The 19,537-nt window shown below is 43.2% G+C and overlaps 1 protein-coding gene across 1 annotated transcript; it reads left to right on the top strand.

The window, feature by feature from the left end:
- The first annotated feature begins 4,578 nt into the window (after positions 1 to 4,578).
- Positions 4,579 to 17,559, top strand: rab3b (RAB3B, member RAS oncogene family). The gene is made up of 4 exons (XM_070831887.1): positions 4,579 to 4,803; positions 12,444 to 12,562; positions 13,360 to 13,484; positions 17,375 to 17,559. The coding sequence occupies exons 1-4, from the start codon at positions 4,579 to 4,581 to the stop codon at positions 17,557 to 17,559; spliced, it is 654 nt and encodes a 217-aa protein (XP_070687988.1).
- The last annotated feature ends 1,978 nt before the right edge of the window (positions 17,560 to 19,537 follow it).

Here is a 19,537-nt window from a genome sequence, read left to right as displayed (position 1 = left end):
TGGCAGTATAGCCTTCCCCCTCATTATGAGCCTCCACTGTCTCCTTTCTGAGCTCCAGACTGAGGTCTTTGGTCTTTGGCATGGTGAGTCAGAGTAGTCCCTCTCAATAATGTGTTCAAGTGCCCTGTTTGGAGTCCCTTAAGTAAAGCTCAATGCTGAGACTGATTGATTAGAATTTTTAAATTCTATTTCATTATTATTTTCTTTACATTCTTTCATCTGAATTAAGGAAAATAAATCAGGAGGAAGGTTTTAATTAATCAATTAATTAAGATGAATACATGCATTTGCTATTTATTCGTTATGACTTCAATAAAAGCATATTTATTTATTCAAACTTGTTTTTAAATGTAAATTATATTTTCATTTATTGCTTTTCAAGATCAAAGCTGAAGTTATTTTTATCCCGTGTGTGTGTGTGTGTGTGTGTGTGTGTGTGTGTGTGTGTTGCACAAACAGGCAGATTCCGTTTTTCTGGACTCAGTTATTGATGCTGAAGCAATTACACGCCTCACTGCCTCAGTTATGACTCATAGCAGCCAAATGACCGCCGCTCCTGCCGCTCCTGCCGCTCCTGCCGCTCCTGCCGCACCCAGCACTCGCTTCGCTCCTGCCGCTCTTGCCGCACCGCTTCTGCAGAAACCTGCCGCCTGATAGGAGGCGCCTGCAAACCGCGGCGTTCATTCACAGAGAAGCCGGTGGTGGTCACTTCCAGAGGGGGGCGGCAGGCAGGCAGGCAGGCAGCAGACGCCTTTGCAAACATCCCCTCACCGCTTCGCTCCACCTCGGACTAACGCAGCATGTCAGCGCAGAGCCGTGCGTAAAGGAGCTGCGTGCGGCGCCGCGGAAAAGAGACGTTTTCCAGCCGGTTTCAGCTCATTTCTGGAGGAAGGTTTCCGCTCTGCTGGCCGCAAACGACGCAGCCGGAGCTCCTGATCTCCTGCACGGACCCGCGGAGCTTCGCTGCTGAGGATCAGATTTGTGTTTTTTTTTGTTTGGTTTTTTATTTTAAATTCATCATCGTTGTTGGTTTTTTGGATTTTTTTTTTTTGGGAGCGAGCTGCCTCCATCAGGTGCACAGAGAGAGAGAGAGAGAGAGAGAGAGAGAGATCCGCCCAGCAGAGGTAAGACAGACAGACAGACAGACAGACAGACAGAAAACAACACCGTTTTAATGAACACACACACACACACACACACACACACACACACACACACACACACACACACAGGCCTGCAGGTGTTGACTGATATGTAACGTCGGTCACACCTGAGCCTCTGAGCACCTTTAAATGAAACCTCTCTGCTTCATTATACGCCCGGTAATGATCACACAGCGCTCCCTCTGCTGATTATCGATCACATTGGTTTGACCTGTCGGCTCCTCCATCTTATTCCAAACGCACTAAACTGACCTTTATTTGCAGTCTAGGTGTCATTTTCCGGCCCTGAGAAACACTCTGTCCCTGTGATAGTGCTGCACTGATACTGTGACAGGTGCAGCGTGTCTGTGCCGTATTGATCCGCTGTGGTGTGTCCATAAGGCTTCATCCTCCCTGCAGGAATGTGTGGAGCTCCACAGTGACATGGTGTGATACCAATGAGTCATTTTCTAGGTTTTCTCAGTGTTTTTTTTGTATTTTCAGTCTGATCTTAAGTCTCTACATTGTGTTCCTGTGTGATATCTCCATGTGTGAATCCTGCAGGGTGGTGCTTGTGCTGTTGACACCAGCTGTGTCTTCTGTAGCATCTCTAATTATATCTCTACAGGCTTCTGTGGCGACCTTGTGTTGAGTTTAACATCATAATATCATTATTTTAAAATATTTCGATGGTGTGATTTAAGATTTAAAGAGTAATTCTCTTTGATTTAAACCCAGGCTCTATATCTGTCCACATCCTGGTGTCTGAGTGACTGGTAGGTAGTAAAAGTGTTGGAACTGGTCCAGTAGACCAGTAGGTCCAGTAGTACAAACAGCCGTTATATCGCTCTCTGCACACACACCAGACTACATTCACTAAAACAGGGATTTAAGAGAACAGGACACAGGAGCTGCTGCTCTGCTGCTGCCCACAATGGTTACTTTTATTTTGCTATATAAATGTTGCCTTGTGCCAAACTAACCCTTTACAACACAAGAGTCACACAATATCACCAACAAACTAACTGATTAAGGCAGAGCTAAACCAGCAGCTCCTGTGTCCTGCTCTCTAAAATCCCTGTTTTAGTGAATGTAGTCTGGTGTGTGTGCTGTTTGTGGTTAAACCAAAAGGATCTTCCAGGTCTCTCTCTGTAGGGATCCTTTCCATGATGCTGTCACACACTTAGAATAACACTCTGAGCCTGTCAGTGGATCAAACAAGCTCTTTTAGTGGACCTACTGTGATCAGGTGCAGTTGTCCCAAAGGATCACGTTGCAGCCATTGCAGCCCGTTTGGTGGCTGCTGGCTGAGGTGATCTACTGGACCAGTTCCAACACTTTTACTACCTACCAGTCACTCAGACACCAGGATGTGTACAGGAGGACCCAGGGTTAATATTGAGTTTAACTTTGTCTCGCATTCACTCTCAATCAACAGCCCACTCAAAAATCTAATGATTTCAGCCAGCAGGCCACTCGTCTGTCAGCCTCCTCCATTTTGACATTTTCCATTGTGGACGTGTTAAAGAAAATGAAAACGTGGTTAACATTAGCATGATCTTGTCTGACTCATAAACGATAACAACATGACAGGTCTTGAATAGAAAGCAGAAACATTACAGTGACAGTTCTGCAGCAGAAACAGGATGTACTGAATCAGTGGAAATCTCCAAAATCACTCCTGACAAGCAGCACAGCGGACGAGGAAAACGCCAGTTATTGTGCACCAAATGGTCTCAAATGACTCACACGATAAGTCTGATTAAAATAAAGCCCCACAGATTAGAAATGTCAGTTCAGCGTTCCTCCACAGCGACAGTCATCATTTCAGATGTATTTCGGCATCATTTAATTAATTGTTTAACCACAAACAGCTGTTAAACGGCTCTCTTCAAAGACACCAGTCTCCATTGACAAAAACAATAATTTTACTTCAAAGCGCCTGGACACGGCTGAATAACCGCTGCCTCAGTCGGTAACTTTTAGTTGTGTTATCCTGTATTACACAAATGTTGTGCTGGATCTGAGCAAACCGTTTAAAACAACAAAGTCACACAATAACACAAAAACAAACAAACCAATCCAGGCAGCAGTAGAGCAGCAACTCTTCTTCTCTGCCAGGTAAAATCCTTGTTTTAGTGAATGTAGTCTGGTGTGTGTGCAGAGAGCGATATAACGGCTGTTTGTGGTTAAATTAAAAGGATCTTCCAGGTCTCTCTCTGTAGGGATCCTTTCCATGATGCTATCACACACTTAGAATAACAATCTGAATACAAAATTATGGAAAGGATCCCTACAGAGATGGACCTATAAGATCCCTTTTGTTTAATCAAAACAGCCGTTATATCGCTCCCTTCAAAGATACCAGACTCCATTGACAAAAACAGTAATTTTACCTCATAGAACACAGGAGTTTTTGGTCAACTGTTGCCTCTATCGGTTAGTTTGTTTGTGTTATTGTGTTTCACACAAATGTTGTGTTGGATCTGAACTGACCGTTTAAAATGGCAAAGTCACAGAATAACACAAACACACTCACTGATCGAGGCAGCAGCTCCTGTGTTCTGTGAGGTAAAATGACTGTTTTTGTCAATGGAGTCTGGTGTCTTTGAAGAGAGCGATATAACGGCATCATTTCGGATGCATCTCTGCGTCATTTCTTTTCCTCCCCCCTCCACGCTCCGCCCTCCGTCGAACACAGCAGGATCTTCTGCTCTGACTCATCTGCTGCCCCTCACACTCGCTCAGGCTTCACACACTGACCGCTACCCGTCTGCAGGGTCGACCACGGAGGCGGCCACGGGCTTCTGTTTGACTTCATTTGACTCGACAGGTGAAGTCTAACAGGAAGTGTTTGTTTGCAGTGTGTCTTTGTTCAACACGCTGCGGGTTTGGAGGCTCTGTGTGCTGAATCACATTCAGCTCGCAGTGGAAAGTCAGGCGGAAACTTTCCTCGAAAATGTCAGCTTTCCAGGAACAAACAGGAGCAGCTTCCAGTGCAGTTTTCAGCTCGCTCAACGGGTTTTCTAGAAATGGTTTCATCACAGAAAGAGGATTTTCTTTCACACACAAGAGCCGTTAAAGCCATAAACTGGATTTCCTATTCAGGAAATGTTATTATTGTCACCAGCCATCAGGTTTATATGTGAGAATGCAGCTTTTTTTTACCAGTTTACCATGTGAGTTATTTACTTCATGAGCAAATACACATAAGAAACGTCATTTCTCTTATGTGAAATGAGAAATTTACCCCCCTGATGAGGTCAAGATCAAGATTTTAACTCATCTAACACACTAATTAGTTTACGAAAGATTTAGCAACTCAGACGGCAACTTTAAAACCGCAGAAGGAAATTTCTCCCCTTGTTCAGACGATGTTGACCTTCACGATGCCGATTGTGTGTTTTTGTTCTCTCTCGCTGAACCGAACCTCCAGATGGCGAAGGCAGACCAGCGTTTCGGCCAGCGGGACGGCTCCGACCAGAACTTCGACTACATGTTCAAGCTGCTGATCATCGGCAACAGCAGCGTGGGTAAAACGTCCTTCCTGTTCCGCTACGCCGACGATTCCTTCAGCAACTCCTTCGTCAGCACCGTGGGCATCGACTTCAAGGTGAAGACGGTGTACCGCAACGACAAGAGGATCAAGCTGCAGATCTGGGTGAGGAGGCCGGTTCATGTGTGTCTTATATCCTGACAGTTCCCGTCCTGATTCTCCAGTTTTGCAGGAAAAAAGATCCTCAGATCAGATGGAAATCGGCGTTCGCTTCCATGAAGGACGCAGGTTAAATATCTGAACCTGAGGTGTGGAATCTGTTTTGTTTTTCTTGGATAACCGGGCTAACACGGCTAAGCCTTGCTAGCATGCTACAGCTGAGAGACGACACCTGGCAACGAAACTGTCTGCGCTGTAGATGTTCTGTACGAGGAGTCATTGAACCGATATGTGCACCGTTACAACCCAAATATAGTATGGAAGTGCGATTCCTCGTCCCTGTGGTGCTCTTTGTCCATCCAGGTAGTTTTAATCTGATCAGATCACAGTGTTCGTACGACCCTCGCAAACCGCCAACAACTTACAGATACATACCAACAGCAAGAGTTCATTTATTATATTATATTATATTATGTGAACACATACAAGGAATTTGACTCTCATTTACTTACACATAAAACCGACATAAACATTTGGCTGCTGAAAAAGTAGCAGTAGCATCATATACGTGCGGTAGATGATGAGTATTTACGGTGTCTACAGTGTGCTGCGATCTGTATCTAACTGGCTAACGTTGTGTCTTATCAGCGTGGATGTGTGACCTACGATACTCGCCTGCTTCGTTTTGATTGGCCAAAGCAAGGCGGCGAGAAATTCAGAGCAAAATCTGAGCTTGATCACCTGAGCGACACAACGTTGGAGGCTTTCTGGGTATAAAAGTACCAACATCCTCATCGTTGGGCCCATAGAGTCTGGAGGACAAGCGTCTCAGACCTACCGAGGCTGCTGACTTCCTGTCAGCGCTACGCTAACTTCCTGTTAGCCCTGCGCTAACTTGCAAAGGGATAAAACGATTTAATTCTGCGGCTCTTCTAGACTTTCCAAATGTTACCGGACTGAATGGATCAAATTCTGATGGTGAAACGAGTCTTTAATCCTCTGATTTCTAGACGTCTCTTTATCAACGTGAGTCTGTGCTTGTTGATACCCTTAATACCCTGGGGGTTTGTTGATACCCTTAATACCCTGGGGGTTTGTTGATACCCTTAATACCCTGGGGGTTTGTTGATACCCTTAATACCCTGGGGGTTTGTTGATAGCCACTTAATGGCGTCCTCCTTGTCTGGGCTGTAACGTTACCTAGCACGTTGCTGCCAGGATCACGAGCCTCTCGACCATGAGTAGCTGTGTGGTGAGACGGTTGGCGGGTGTAGCTCGGCAGAAAGTAGTTCCTGTAAGAAGCTGCTCTGTGGATTATCTTCTGTGACTGTGTCCTGATTTCTGTGAAGAGACGTGTCTGTTTTTGGTGCTTTGAGTGGCAAAACAGGTGAGAGGAACAATATGTAGGTTTAAATTTTGGGGCGAACTGTCCCTTTTTAATAGTGCGACATGGGAACACAACATACCATAATATAACTGGCGGTATCAGGGAGCAGAGCGACGCAGCGTCACATGATGTTCTGCTTTCTGTCAACGACGACGAGCTGCCGGGAGGAAAAAGAAAAGACAGACTTCTGGGCCACAGCCTGTACCGTCAGTGGTGATGTTGTTGCCATGGCAGCAGCTCTTCACGCTCACTCACTCTGTTCGCAGACACACACACACACACACACACACACACACACTCACACACACATACACACACTAACAGTGCTGTCTTCAGTGGCAATTAAAGAGACCTCTTGGGGCGAAGAGGTTGAGACCCGGCAAGAAGCCTGGATGGGGGAGGCAGGAGGGTGAGGAGGTGTGTGTGTGTGTATAGGAGGATGGGGGACAATGCCATAAGTGGAGCTAATCAGAGCCGATTGATTCAAAGTGAAAGCACAGCGATGAGTAAAAATAGATGCAAACATACGTAAGAGCTGAGGACTGGTTGTGTTTGTTGCAGATTTGAACATGTTTTAGGCGTGAGCTTAGCCAGAGGCCTTATGGGAGCTATAGCTGCTCTTTAAATGCTCAAATGAGGAGTTGTTCAGATGTTACTGTCCAGAGCTCTAGTCATTTTTAAACCAGGTCCCCCTACTATTACATATTTCCCACTAAAAGTATTAGAACTGGTCCAGTAGATCACCTCAGCCAGCAGCCACCAAACGGGCTACAATGGCTGCAACGTGATCCTTTGGGACAACTGCACCTGATCACAGTAGGTCCACTAAAAGAGCTTGTTTGATCCACTGACAGGCTCAGAGTGTTATTCTAAGTGTGTGACAGCATCATGGAAAGGATCCCTACAGAGAGAGACCTGGAAGATCCTTTTGGTTTAACCACAAACAGCCGTTATATCGCTCTCTGCACACACACCAGACTACATTCATAAAAACAAGGATTTTAGTTCACAGAACACAGGAGTTGCTGGTCTACTGCTGCGATGCTCAGTTACTTTGTTTGTGTTGTTGTGTGATACACAAACAGTCTGTTGGATCTGAACTAACCCTTTAAAACACCAAAATCACTCAATAACACAAACAAACTAAGCAGCAGCAGAGCAGCGACGCCAGTGTTCTGCACAGTAAAATTGCTGCTTTTTTCAAGGGAGTCTGGTGGCTTCGAAGAGACATTACCCTTTATTATTATTGTTGTCATTTTTAACCACACACTATATATTTGTTAATACGTTAAATCTTGTGCAATCTAGTGGTCAAGTAGTTTATTTATTTGTTCTATTCAAAGACCTTATAGTCGCATATGGTTGCGGTGATTGGCCGTCCACATTCTGTTGGCCACGTTGGTGGAGTGGGCACATTTCTCTCTGCTTTTAACTGAGCTGAGAGGAATCAGTCACTGCCCGAGGCTTCTCTTATTGTGCTCGATGATTAATGCCGCCACTGCACACATGCACACAATCACACCGAACATCAAATCCCAATTAAATAAATGCAAATTGGCTCTCGCTGCATGTATCCCAGAAGAAAGAGGAAGAGAAAACCAGCGATGGAGAGGAGGAGAAGCACAAAAGAGCTAAATTTAGAGGAGCGACTGCAGTCGGAGCAGCTGTAGAGGTGTGACCATGACACGCCGGAGGATGGCGGCTGAACGATGCTGGAGTCGGGCGTGAAAGTCACATTGAGGCTCAGCTGGTTTTGTCGTGGCTGCGGATCGATCGGCGCCTCAGATAAGACGGTTAAGAGTCTTAGAGGAGACGAGGCTGAAAGCAGTCGAGTCGTTTGCTTCTTAAAGAGTGAGATGTTCACACTCTGACGGCAGCCGGAGTCTCGATAACTGATAAGTGCACAAAATCCAAAGCTGTGATGTCTTTATTTATCGAATCATTAAGTATCTTTCCAACCAGCTCTTCCCCAGTGAGAACAAGACGAAGGGTAAACAAGCACACATGCAGGAGATGCGGTATTTTCAAACCTGGGCCCTATTTGTACACATTTTTGGTGTCTAAATGACTAAAAGGTCCACTGAAAGAGCTTTTTGATCCACTCACAGGCTCAGAGTGTTATTCTAAGTGTGTGACAGCATTATGGAAAGGATCCCTACAGAGAGAGACCTGGAAGATCCTTTTGGTTTAACCACAACCTTAACCTCTTCGAAGCCACCAGACTTCATTGACAAAAACAGTGATTTTAGCTCACAGAACACTGGAGTTGCTGGTCTACTTTTGCTGCCTTGACTAGTTAGTTGTGTGTTATGCAAATATTGTTTTGGATCCAAACTAACCCTTTAAATCACCAAAGTCAAAAAATATCAAATAACTCTAACTGATCCAGGCAGCAATAGACCTGTGTCCTGTTCTCTAAAATCCCTGTTTTAGTGAATGTAGTCTGGTGTGTGTGCTGTTTGTGGTTAAACCAAAAGGATCTTCCAGGTCTCTCTCTGTAGGGATCCTTTCCATGATGCTGTCACACACTTAGAATAACACTCTGAGCCTGTCAGTGGATCAAACAAGCTCTTTTAGTGGACCTACTGTGATCAGGTGCAGTTGTCCCAAAGGATCACGTTGCAGCCATTGCAGCCCGTTTGGTGGCTGCTGGCTGAGGTGATCTACTGGACCAGTTCTGGCTGAGGTGATCTACTGGACCAGTTCCAACACTTTTACTACCTACCAGTCACTCAGATATCAAGATATATGCAAAACTTGGACCAAGGTTCAATAATACTCCACTTACCCTTTAAAATGAGCCTGATCTTTTATTCTAAAACACATTTTGTCATCATTTAAAATGCCAAATTCCTTTCACATTGCCAAGACTCATGGGCTTTGTGTTGGTTTCTTTTTAATGCTGACAAACTTACAGTTCCTCTCATTATTATTTTATCCAAATACACATTTATACAAACATCTAGCATCAGAGCTAATTTCACTCCAACCTGAGGATCAGTGACCCAACCTGCCATGAATGACCTCTGGGTCAGGGAGACGCAGAAAGTGGAGATGATGTGACGCCGTAAAACACGATGCATTCACCTTAATCTCAGCCACAGTCTGTTACAGAGAATCGACGTCCGTTAGCTCCTAAAAACGTCCTCATACTGAAGTGACACAACCTCAAAGATGAGTCATCGTCTGAGTGGTCCATGCAGACTCTCCCTGAATCGCTCAGTTTCCCGCCCCAGAACCTGGTAACACTTCCGGTAAAATGGCAGGAAGCAGGAACATTGACGGTGACGGTAAAGGGTTTCGTAAAGGCTGATGCCACATTAGAATTCAGGGTTTTTTGCAGGCAATTCGATAACTAACAAACAATCCAAGTTCTTTTGTTTGCAGACATCTCAGTCTTCCCCCATCTTCTTCTTCTGTTGTGTTTTTTACAGCAGTTGTCGTCCCTCCATCTGCTGGGCTGTCCCCTCCTTACCCCCATTTACTGTGTGAAGATTATTTTAGAATAATTCCAGGATGTCGCTGCATGTGTGAATAATAAACACTCATTTCAAAATAGCCAGATGAACAACTATTCAGCTGTTTTCATCCATTTCAGTGACTTGATCCACATTTTAGGTGGTTGGAGTCCTTCTATGGGACCAAACATCAAAGTAGAAAGTCTTATTTTCAGTTCACTTATTGTTTTTGTCGTCAGTTTTCAGAGGCACATTGGTTAGGTTTAGGAAGAGGTTGGTGTTTGGGCTGAAATAATAAGTCAGCGTTGACTCGAACGGTGGTTTTCAGAGAGGCAAACGTCTCCCGTCACATCAAAGTGGGACAGAAATATAAAAGGTTTTGTGCATTAAACAGAAAATACAACCTGCAAACAACAACATCATCAAACTGGACGTCCTGGTTTGTGTTTTGCCGTCTCACCGGTGACCCGAACACCTTTTACCTTATTTTTATCCTACGGATGAGAAACAGCAGCAGTTTATTTATATCTGCACTTACAGGCGTGATGATGATACATTTTGCAGCATATACATAAACAAAGGAAGGACAGGAAGCAGACTGCAGCTGATAGAAATGATGAAATGTGACGGCATTTCTCCAGTTTTAATGCTTCCATGTGTTAAAGACGTCTGTTGCCATCATCAGTTTATATATTCACGCCTGGAGGTGAACGTCTAAGTGACGTCTGCGGCTTCCCAGGGAGGAAATGTGTGCTTTTGTGCCGCGTGTGATGCTTGAATCTCCATGGAAACAGCAATGCCAGTTCAAACAGTCTGGTTTTGATGCCGCCGCAGTGTAACAGATGATATGTTAGATTAGCGTGTTTGGATGTGAACCACTCCAAGAACCACCCGTTACTACTATAGAAAGTCTTTTATTTATTCTCCTCAGCTTGTTGTATCAACGCAGGGTTGAAATATTCCTCTTAAGTAAATTTTTGCTGTTTATAGACTCTGTTTTTTAATAATTTTAATGTAATTTCATGATTTCTTATAACATAATACATCCATATAAACACCCACACAAGCACCGTCATGGATCAGGATGTAGGTCAAATATTTCTTAAAATAACAAAAATGAATAATAATAATCAGAATATTTAAAAAGGAGTGAATAAAATACAAATTCATAAACATAAATATAGATAAATACACTTTTAAGCAGGTCTTCTGTTCCCCTCTGTCATCATGGCCATGCTTGGTCCCCAGCAGGGACGTGCAGTCAGGGGACTGCCCTCATGAGATGTATGATTTGAATAATTTCAATCATTTTTATAATCAAAATTGCTGCATTTTGCGTATTTCCTGTTCAGTTCCAGTGTAGGCAGCGAGGTGAGGCAGCACAATCCCCTGCAAACTGGGTTGAGCGCGTGCCTTCTGCTTCCTCAGTGTATGCTACCAATGTAATGCTTTATTAAAATGTTTTTACACATTGTAGACATCTTTATTATATGTCCTCACTCTCCATATAATAGGTAATGTATTTCACGTATGTCTATCACTTCTTTAGTGTTAGGATCTGACATAGAGCTGCACTGAAGAGACATGAGGTGAGGCAGGCAGGAGCTCTGCCACAACGTAGAGGGCGTATATGAGCTCACGTTCATTCTTGTTCGGTGGTTGTTCTTCTTCTACGTAGTCAAGTAAAGTTCAATAGGAGGTAAGACCACACGTCACTGGTCCCCAGAGTGTGTTGAAGTCTCTCTCTTCACCCTTTGTGATATATGTCAGTCGTACCAGGACCAGTAAGATCACAGCGTAATAACCTTTAAATAACCACAACTCCACATTTTTCCCTTTTATTTTAGTGCAAAAAAAGTACAAGTACGTTCTGAAAATGTTTAATTTAATGAACATTATGAACGACCTGAAAAAATGTTGTGCCTCTGTTTATCATTTACACATTACAGATCACAGTGTGTCTGCAAAGGCACCAAACATCCAGTCACAGCTGTCTGGAGCTGAACAGTGTGGTATTTTACACAGCAATTAATGTCTTATGAGTTTTATACTTTGCAAAGTCGTCCTGCGGGCCGGATTGGACTCTCTGGCGGGCCGGTTTTGGCCCACGGGCCGATTGTTTGACACCCCTGATCTACAGCATGTATATATGATGCTACCTGCACAAACTACCAGACAGGTTCCCAGGACGGTTTGTGGAAAAGAAGAAGGAATAAAAGCAAAGCAAGCCCCCCCCCCCATTAGAGAATGATACTGATCTGCTGCTGGAATATACCACTGAAAGACAGGAGCTTTTATTTTGAAAAGTGGAGTGGATTCTCTTTGCCGTTTGTCTGTCTGACTTCCTGTCTGCTCCGAGCTGCTTTTAGTTTATTTTATTTTAAGCTTTTACTTTAGTTTTCATCAGTTTCAGTATATTTTTATAATAGTTTTTCTTATTTAAAAATGTTAAGTGTTAGCTTAGCGACCGCGGCGTCTGTCAGGATCTTCAGCGGAGCGCCGAGACGCTCCCGGTGGGATTTGGCCTCAAAGAAAGTTGTTGGATTATGTTATAAACTGACACCAAACCCTCAAACAAACCAGTTCATTAAACAAAGATTCAAACGTGGCGTCTTCCTCGGTTTCCATTTCAGCTGACGTCCGCCCCGGTGTCGGTGTCTCCAGAGGATGAACCTCCTTTAAACACTCAACATGTTCGGCCCGACATTTTGGTATTTTTGGGTATCGTCTGGACGCCGCAGCCACCGGGTGGAGCTGCTGAGTGAAGCAGCTTTCTGATTGGCTGGTTTTCTGTTTTCCAGGACACGGCGGGACAGGAGCGTTACCGCACCATCACCACCGCCTACTACCGCGGCGCCATGGGCTTCATCCTCATGTACGACATCACCAACGAGGAGTCCTTCAACGCCGTCCAGGACTGGTACGCTGCCGTGTCGCTGTCACTTTATATTCATCATTAATGAGTTCAATTAGATTTTATTATGTAAAAAAGTGTCACGATTAGTTTTATTAGTAGTTATTTTATTTAATAAATTTTATCACTACTTTTAATTTTTATTTGGTTTCTAATTTTAGTTCAATAATTTTTATTTTTATTTTTTATTCTATTCTATTATTATATTTTGTTTTCTTTTATTTTAACTCTAGATTTCAGTTTAGTTGATATTTTATTTTAGTTATAATTAGTGTCACATTTAGTTTATTGTTTTTAATGTTTCATTTCATTTTTGTATTTTAACGTAGTATCACTGGTTTGCTTTTGTTAAACATTAACATTAAAAATGTTAAGTTTTAGTTTAGATTTTATTAGTGTAAAATTATTAGATTGTATTATGTTTTGTCACTGTTTTTAATTTTAGTTTTCATTTTGGTTTTTATTATTTAATAAATATGTCACTAGTTTTTTTTACTTTATTATGTGTTTCTATTTATAAATTTAGTTTAATTTTTATTACTTAAAAATGTTTTTTGTAGTTCAATTTTTATCAGTTTCATAATTTTTAATCACTTTTTTTTACTTAAGTTTTTTATTTAGGTTAATTTAGGTTTTTATTAATGTCATTATTTTTTAATCATAATTATTTTATCATAAGCCTTGTTTTTATTTTATTTTTTTCATTTTACTAAAACCAAAATGTTTGCTCACACCTTGTGTAATTTACCTGTTACAGCTGTAGTGTGTTTTTGTTCCTCACCTAAGTACTAAAATGTTTTCAGGGCCACTCAGATTAAGACGTACTCGTGGGACAACGCCCAGGTGATCATGGTGGGCAACAAGTGCGACATGGACGAGGAGAGAGTCGTCCCCCCGGAGAAAGGAAAGCACCTGGCCGACCAGTTAGGTGAGACGCTGCTGCTGAAGAACAGAGATGCACAACGCGCATCTCGACTCGTCGCCACCAACCTGAGAAACATGAAACACACCGAGTTACGACCAGCGCGATTAGAGGAGATTTGACGTGATGCGAAATGATACGATGCTGCAATTCAGAATTCAGAGAGTTTATTTATTTCTTTAATTGATCTTTTGAGTCTCTTCGTGGACATTTTGTATCTTTTGGTGGTTATTTTGTGTCTTTGTGGTTATTTTGTGGTCATTTTGTGTCTTTGTGGTCATTTTGTGGTCATTTTGTGTCTTTGTGGTTATTTTGTGTCTTTGTTGTTATTTTGTGTCTTTGTGGTCATTTTGTGTCTTTGTTGTTATTTTGTGGTCATTTTGTGTCTTTGTGGTCATTTTGTGTCTTTGTTGTTATTTTGTGTCTTTGTGGTCATTTTGTGTCTTTGTGGTTATTTTGTGTCTTTGTTGTTATTTTGTGGTCATTTTGTGTCTTTGTGGTCATTTTGTGTCTTTGTTGTTATTTTGTGTCTTTGTGGTTATTTTGTGTCTTTGTTGTTATTTTGTGGTCATTTTGTGTCTTTGTGGTTATTTTGTGTCTTTGTGGTTATTTTGTGTCTTTGTTGTTATTTTGTGGTTATTTTGTGTCTTTGTGGTCATTTTGTGTCTCTTTGTAGCTGTCTTGTGTTGATGACTCCAGTGTAAAAATAATCAAGTTGGAAAAAATGAGCTTCGCCTCAACCAGCTCCAACAGTAAGACCCTGCTTTGTTGAGCTTCTCACATTTGCTTCAAAACTGATTGAATTTGAGTTTGAAAACTGAGTTTCTGTGCAACGTTTACCTGAACTGTTAGAGAGGAGCCGAATGTGTGTTAACCAGTTAAAATCCAGGAGTAACTGACTTCACCCTGGGGCGTGTGTACTGAGGAACACCTGAATACGATAACCGTATTGCCTGAAGCCAAAGTCCAGACAGGCTTCTGAATTAAAGATGCACTATACTGGTTTTAGCTGCACTGCTGGGAGCTATTTCTTCACTGGCACTGAAGCCTCTCGTAAATGTTCTTGGAGACATTTGAGTCGACATTATTTTACTTATTTATTATTCTGTAGTGTGAGTGAGCTCAAGCAGAGTCGTATTAAAAGAAAGTGTTTGTGAGCAGCTAAAAATGGAGATTGAAAGATTACGTGGTGAGATTTATTTTTTACCATGAAGCAAAAGTGACAGAATTGCTTTCAGATATCGATTAACCCTCCTGTGTGTGTACAGCAAACACACCTGGAGAAGCTCAAATAGATAAAACCACACCCAAAAGCCTGAAGATAAATGTTCAGGAAAACGAAGCGATGCCTAGTTAGTCAGTGTGTCAGTGTGTAGTGGAGGTCTATAGTGTGTGTGTGTGCTAGTTAGTCAGTGTGTTCATGTGTAGTGGAGGTCTATAGTGTGTGTGTGTGTTAGTTAGTCAGTGTGTAGTGGAGGTCTATAGTGTGTGTGTGTGTGTGTGTGCTAGTTAGTCAGTGTGTCAGTGTGTAGTGGAGGTCTATAGTGTGTGTGTGTTAGTTAGTCAGTGTGTCAGTGTGTAGTGGAGGTCTATAGTGTGTGTGTGTGTGTGTGCTAGTTAGTCAGTGTGTCAGTGTGTAGTGGAGGTCTATAGTGTGTGTGTGTGTGTGCTAGTTAGTCAGTGTGTCAGTGTGTAGTGGAGGTCTATAGTGTGTGTGTGTGTGTGTGTGTGCTAGTTAGTCAGTGTGTCAGTGTGTAGTGGAGGTCTATAGTGTGTGTGTGTGTGTGCTAGTTAGTCAGTGTGTCAGTGTGTAGTGGAGGTCTATAGTGTGTGTGTGTGTTAGTTAGTCAGTGTGTAGTGGAGGTCTATAGTGTGTGTGTGCTAGTTAGTCAGTGTGTCAGTGTGTAGTGGAGGTCTATAGTGTGTGTGTGTTAGTTAGTCAGTCTGTCAGTGTGTAGTGGAGGTCTATAGTGTGTGTGTGCTAGTTAGTTAGTCAGTGTGTAGTGGAGGTCTATAGTGTGTGTGTGTGCTAGTTAGTCAGTGTGTCAGTGTGTAGTGGAGGTCTATAGTGTGTGTGTGTGCTAGTTAGTCAGTGTGTCAGTGTGTAGTGGAGGTCTATAGTGTGTGTGTGTGCTAGTTAGTCAGTCTGTCAGTGTGTAGTGGAGGTCTATAGTGTGTGTGTGTGCTAGTTAGTCAGTGTGTCAGTGTGTAGTGGAGGTCTATAGTGTGTGTGTGTGCTAGTTAGTCAGTGTGTCAGTGTGTAGTGGAGGTCTATAGTGTGTGTGTGTGCTAGTTAGTCAGTCTGTCAGTGTGTAGTGGAGGTCTATAGTGTGTGTGTGTGTGTTAGTTAGTCAGTGTGTTAGTGTGTAGTGGAGGTCTATAGTGTGTGTGTGTTAGTTAGTCAGTGTGTAGTGGAGGTCTATAGTGTGTGTGTGTGTTAGTTAGTCAGTGTGTAGTGGAGGTCTATAGTGTGTGTGTGTTAGTTAGTCAGTGTGTCAGTGTGTAGTGGAGGTCTATAGTGTGTGTGTGTGCTAGTTAGTCAGTGTGTCAGTGTGTAGTGGAGGTCTATAGTGTGTGTGTGTGCTAGTTAGTCAGTCTGTCAGTGTGTAGTGGAGGTCTATAGTGTGTGTGTGTGCTAGTTAGTCAGTCTGTCAGTGTGTAGTGGAGGTCTATAGTGTGTGTGTGTGTTAGTTAGTCAGTGTGTTAGTGTGTAGTGGAGGTCTATAGTGTGTGTGTGTTAGTTAGTCAGTGTGTAGTGGAGGTCTATAGTGTGTGTGTGTGCTAGTTAGTCAGTGTGTAGTGGAGGTCTATAGTGTGTGTGTGTTAGTTAGTCAGTGTGTAGTGGAGGTCTATAGTGTGTGTGTGTTAGTTAGTCAGTGTGTAGTGGAGGTCTATAGTGTGTGTGTGTGTTAGTCAGTGTGTTAGTGTGTAGTGGAGGTCTATAGTGTGTGTGTGTTAGTTAGTCAGTGTGTTAGTGTGTAGTGGAGGTCTATAGTGTGTGTGTGTTAGTTAGTCAGTGTGTAGTGGAGGTCTATAGTGTGTGTGTGTGCTAGTTAGTCAGTGTGTAGTGGAGGTCTATAGTGTGTGTGTGTGCTAGTTAGTCAGTGTGTAGTGGAGGTCTATAGTGTGTGTGTGTTAGTTAGTCAGTGTGTAGTGGAGGTCTATAGTGTGTGTGTGCTAGTTAGTCAGTGTGTCAGTGTGTAGTGGAGGTCTATAGTGTGTGTGTGCTAGTTAGTCAGTGTGTAGTGGAGGTCTCCCCCTGACCTCTGCAACACTGACTCCTTACTTCTCTTCAAATCCCGACTCAAAACCCATCTCTTCACACTTTCGTACTCCCTCTGATTCAATTTGCACTGCTCCTGGATTTTATAGCTTGTTTTTATACCTGTTTTACTTGTTGTACTGTGCTTTTATTTGTATTCTGTATGGCGACCTTGTGAGCCTTGAAAGGCGCCCATGAGGACAATAAGCAGAAACACTAATGGAGGCTCTGGGGAAATCTTTCTGTTCTATCAAATCTCCGTCGCTCTCTGCTCATAAAAATGAGCCTCGCTCAGAAAGTAAAACCTGAAACAGTTCAGATCTCCTCTGGAGGTTCACAGATCTTTAGATCCACTATTGTTCTGGATCAACATGTTCTCTGTCTTTCTTTAGTCTCCTCTGATGAACAACATGTCTGATTCCTGGATTTCCTCCATGTTTCTCCCAGTCTGAAGTCTTTTCTCACTCATTCTGCTTTAGTGACTTCTGGAACCTTTTAGCTGAGGTTGGACACATTTTAGAGACATGAAGAAGAAGAAGATCCTCCAAGAGACGACGTCACCGGAAGAAGAAACACCAGACGCAGCGTTTAGATCACCGAGCTCAGAGGGTTAACCTTCTGTTTCCTCCCGCAGGCTTCGAGTACTACGAGGCGAGCGCCAAGGAGAACATTAACGTGCGGCAGGTCTTCGAGCGCTTGGTCGACATCATCTGCGTGAAGATGTCGGAGCGCGTGGACGTGGAGGCGCCAGTGGCTCCCGGCACCAAGCCCACCAGACTGACCGACAAGCCTGCCCAGCTACCTCAGAAGTGCTGCTGATCGTCCGTTGCCGTTCCCCCCTCTGCTGTCGCCTCGTCCGCTCCCTGAAGCTCTTGAGAAAAAGAAAAAAACAGATTAACTATTGTAACATTCCTAAACACACTCCCTCTGCTTCAGTCCTTGTTTGTGAGCAGTCAATAATCACTTCGCCTACTGCAGTTTCAGCTAGCTAACATCTATATAGCCCGTTCCATCTCCTTCCTGTCCCCCAGTATGCAAGGTTGGCCCTTACGTAGGCAGAGGAGTAAGGGTGGCAGTGTACTCCTGGCAAAATTTAATTTGGCGTGTTAAAAAGGTTGTAAAGCCACTGTTAGGAAATGCTTGCATGCCAACTGCGACTGGTTTGTTAAGTGATGCTCAAGCTAGATGTAGGAAGTGTGCTCGCCAAATCTGTCGTGCTAGAAGCTTGGTGACACCAGGAATCCTCGCAAGGCTAGTTAACGAACAACTGTAAGCTAACGAATTAACCGCTAACTCAACGACATGTTAGTGCAGTTAGCTTGGCATTGTAAATTATAAGTAAATTATCTCCAGCTAAGATAGATGTGAACGTCTCTAAGCAGGTAAGGGTCTTATGTGCAACTGTCACATCTTGTGCATCAAACAAGCCAACAGACAAATGAATTAGCATCATCCCCAAAGTCAGAGCCACTATAACAGGAAAGGAACACAAAAGCTTAAGTGCAGCACACATCAGTGGCGTCATGAGGTGTTACACCATCTAACGCACCAGACGAGCCATAAGACAGTAGCTGCTGAGACATAAATAAATACAACATAATGCACTGAAGTTAAAAAGTATTGTGCTGGTGAGATTTTAAAGACCCCAAAAGGGCTTTTAAAGTCTGCTAGAAAGAACCAAAATCATCTAAAATCAAAAAATGTATAACAGCAGCAACATACAGAACAAAATCCAGAGAGCAAATGCAACGAAACGACTGCCCTCTGTAAGATGTGATGGGTAGTGATGCTTGAAAATAGGACGGTGGTGAATAACGGGGACCCACGTCGGGATATCGCAATCAATTATTTTCTGTTTTCACACCACGAACGACAAACCTACGAAACAGCCAAGCGTGGCCGGTCACACTGACGCAGGCTCGCCGTCAAAGTGTTGCACGTTGACTCGTCGTCATGGGTTTTTAGTGATTATCTTTAATAGCTATACATAGAAGCTAACGTTAGCTAGCTAAATATTACACTGCCACAACTTGTGATTTAAATATGCACGTCAGTCAAAAACGTTAAATACATTAAACGGTTAAATAAGACAGGGAACTGGCTAACGGCGAAACGAAAACACGTGGTTGGTTAATGCTTCACCGTGTCATCAGGGCGCTGAAACAAAGCTGATAACACTTTGTCGCTCATGGTGTGAACACGTGGCACCACTGATTTATAAAGAACCTTATAATTATATGTTAGTAGGTGAAAACCAACAGCGGTTGAATGACGTACGTACGCCTCGTTTTGGTCGCACAACCACGCAAAAGACGCCAAATTAGATTCTGTTGAGTGCACTGTGGAAACGAGCTGGGTCCACAGGTAAGCACAGCACTGCCTCTCCTCTCAAAGTGTAGCACAACGAGAAACTTACAACACCACAGCTGCTCATGTTCACAAGTTTACAGGCCGCAGTCGTCCACCGAGTCATCGTCGCCGAAACATCAGATAGGCTGCTTCTCAAATAGCTAGTAATAGTGAGTCCACTCGAATACAATATGCCTATAGCCCACTAACTGTTACTGGCCTTACTTAGTGCTGTTTTTGGCTTGAACGACGCTTTAGGGCTACACCACCAATGCACAACTCCCAGGCAGGGCTGCAGCCGAAATCATTGGAGTCAAAGACTTAACAGGAGCGGGTCGAGTCCAAGACTGACACATGTCCAAAAACCTGACTGACGTTAGAGTCCAGAGCTTCTCTGCAGTGTTTTAACAGCGTTAAGTTAAACAGAGAGTGCCTTGTGATGCTTCAA

This window comes from Pempheris klunzingeri, chromosome 6 (assembly GCF_042242105.1).
Source record: "Pempheris klunzingeri isolate RE-2024b chromosome 6, fPemKlu1.hap1, whole genome shotgun sequence".
In the NCBI taxonomy this organism is placed as follows: Eukaryota; Metazoa; Chordata; class Actinopteri; order Acropomatiformes; family Pempheridae; genus Pempheris; species Pempheris klunzingeri.
The sequence above is the reverse complement of the archived record's forward strand: the minus strand, read 5'-3'. Positions and strand labels throughout refer to the sequence as shown.

Coding starts and splice junctions, on each gene's coding strand:
- rab3b (XM_070831887.1), top strand. CDS start 4,579: ATGGCGAAGGCAGACCAGCGTTTCGGCCAGCGGGACGGCTCCGACCAG. Junction 4,804..12,443: donor GGATCAAGCTGCAGATCTGG/GTGAGGAGGCCG, acceptor TCTGTTTTCCAG/GACACGGCGGGACAGGAGCG. Junction 12,563..13,359: donor TTCAACGCCGTCCAGGACTG/GTACGCTGCCGT, acceptor AAATGTTTTCAG/GGCCACTCAGATTAAGACGT.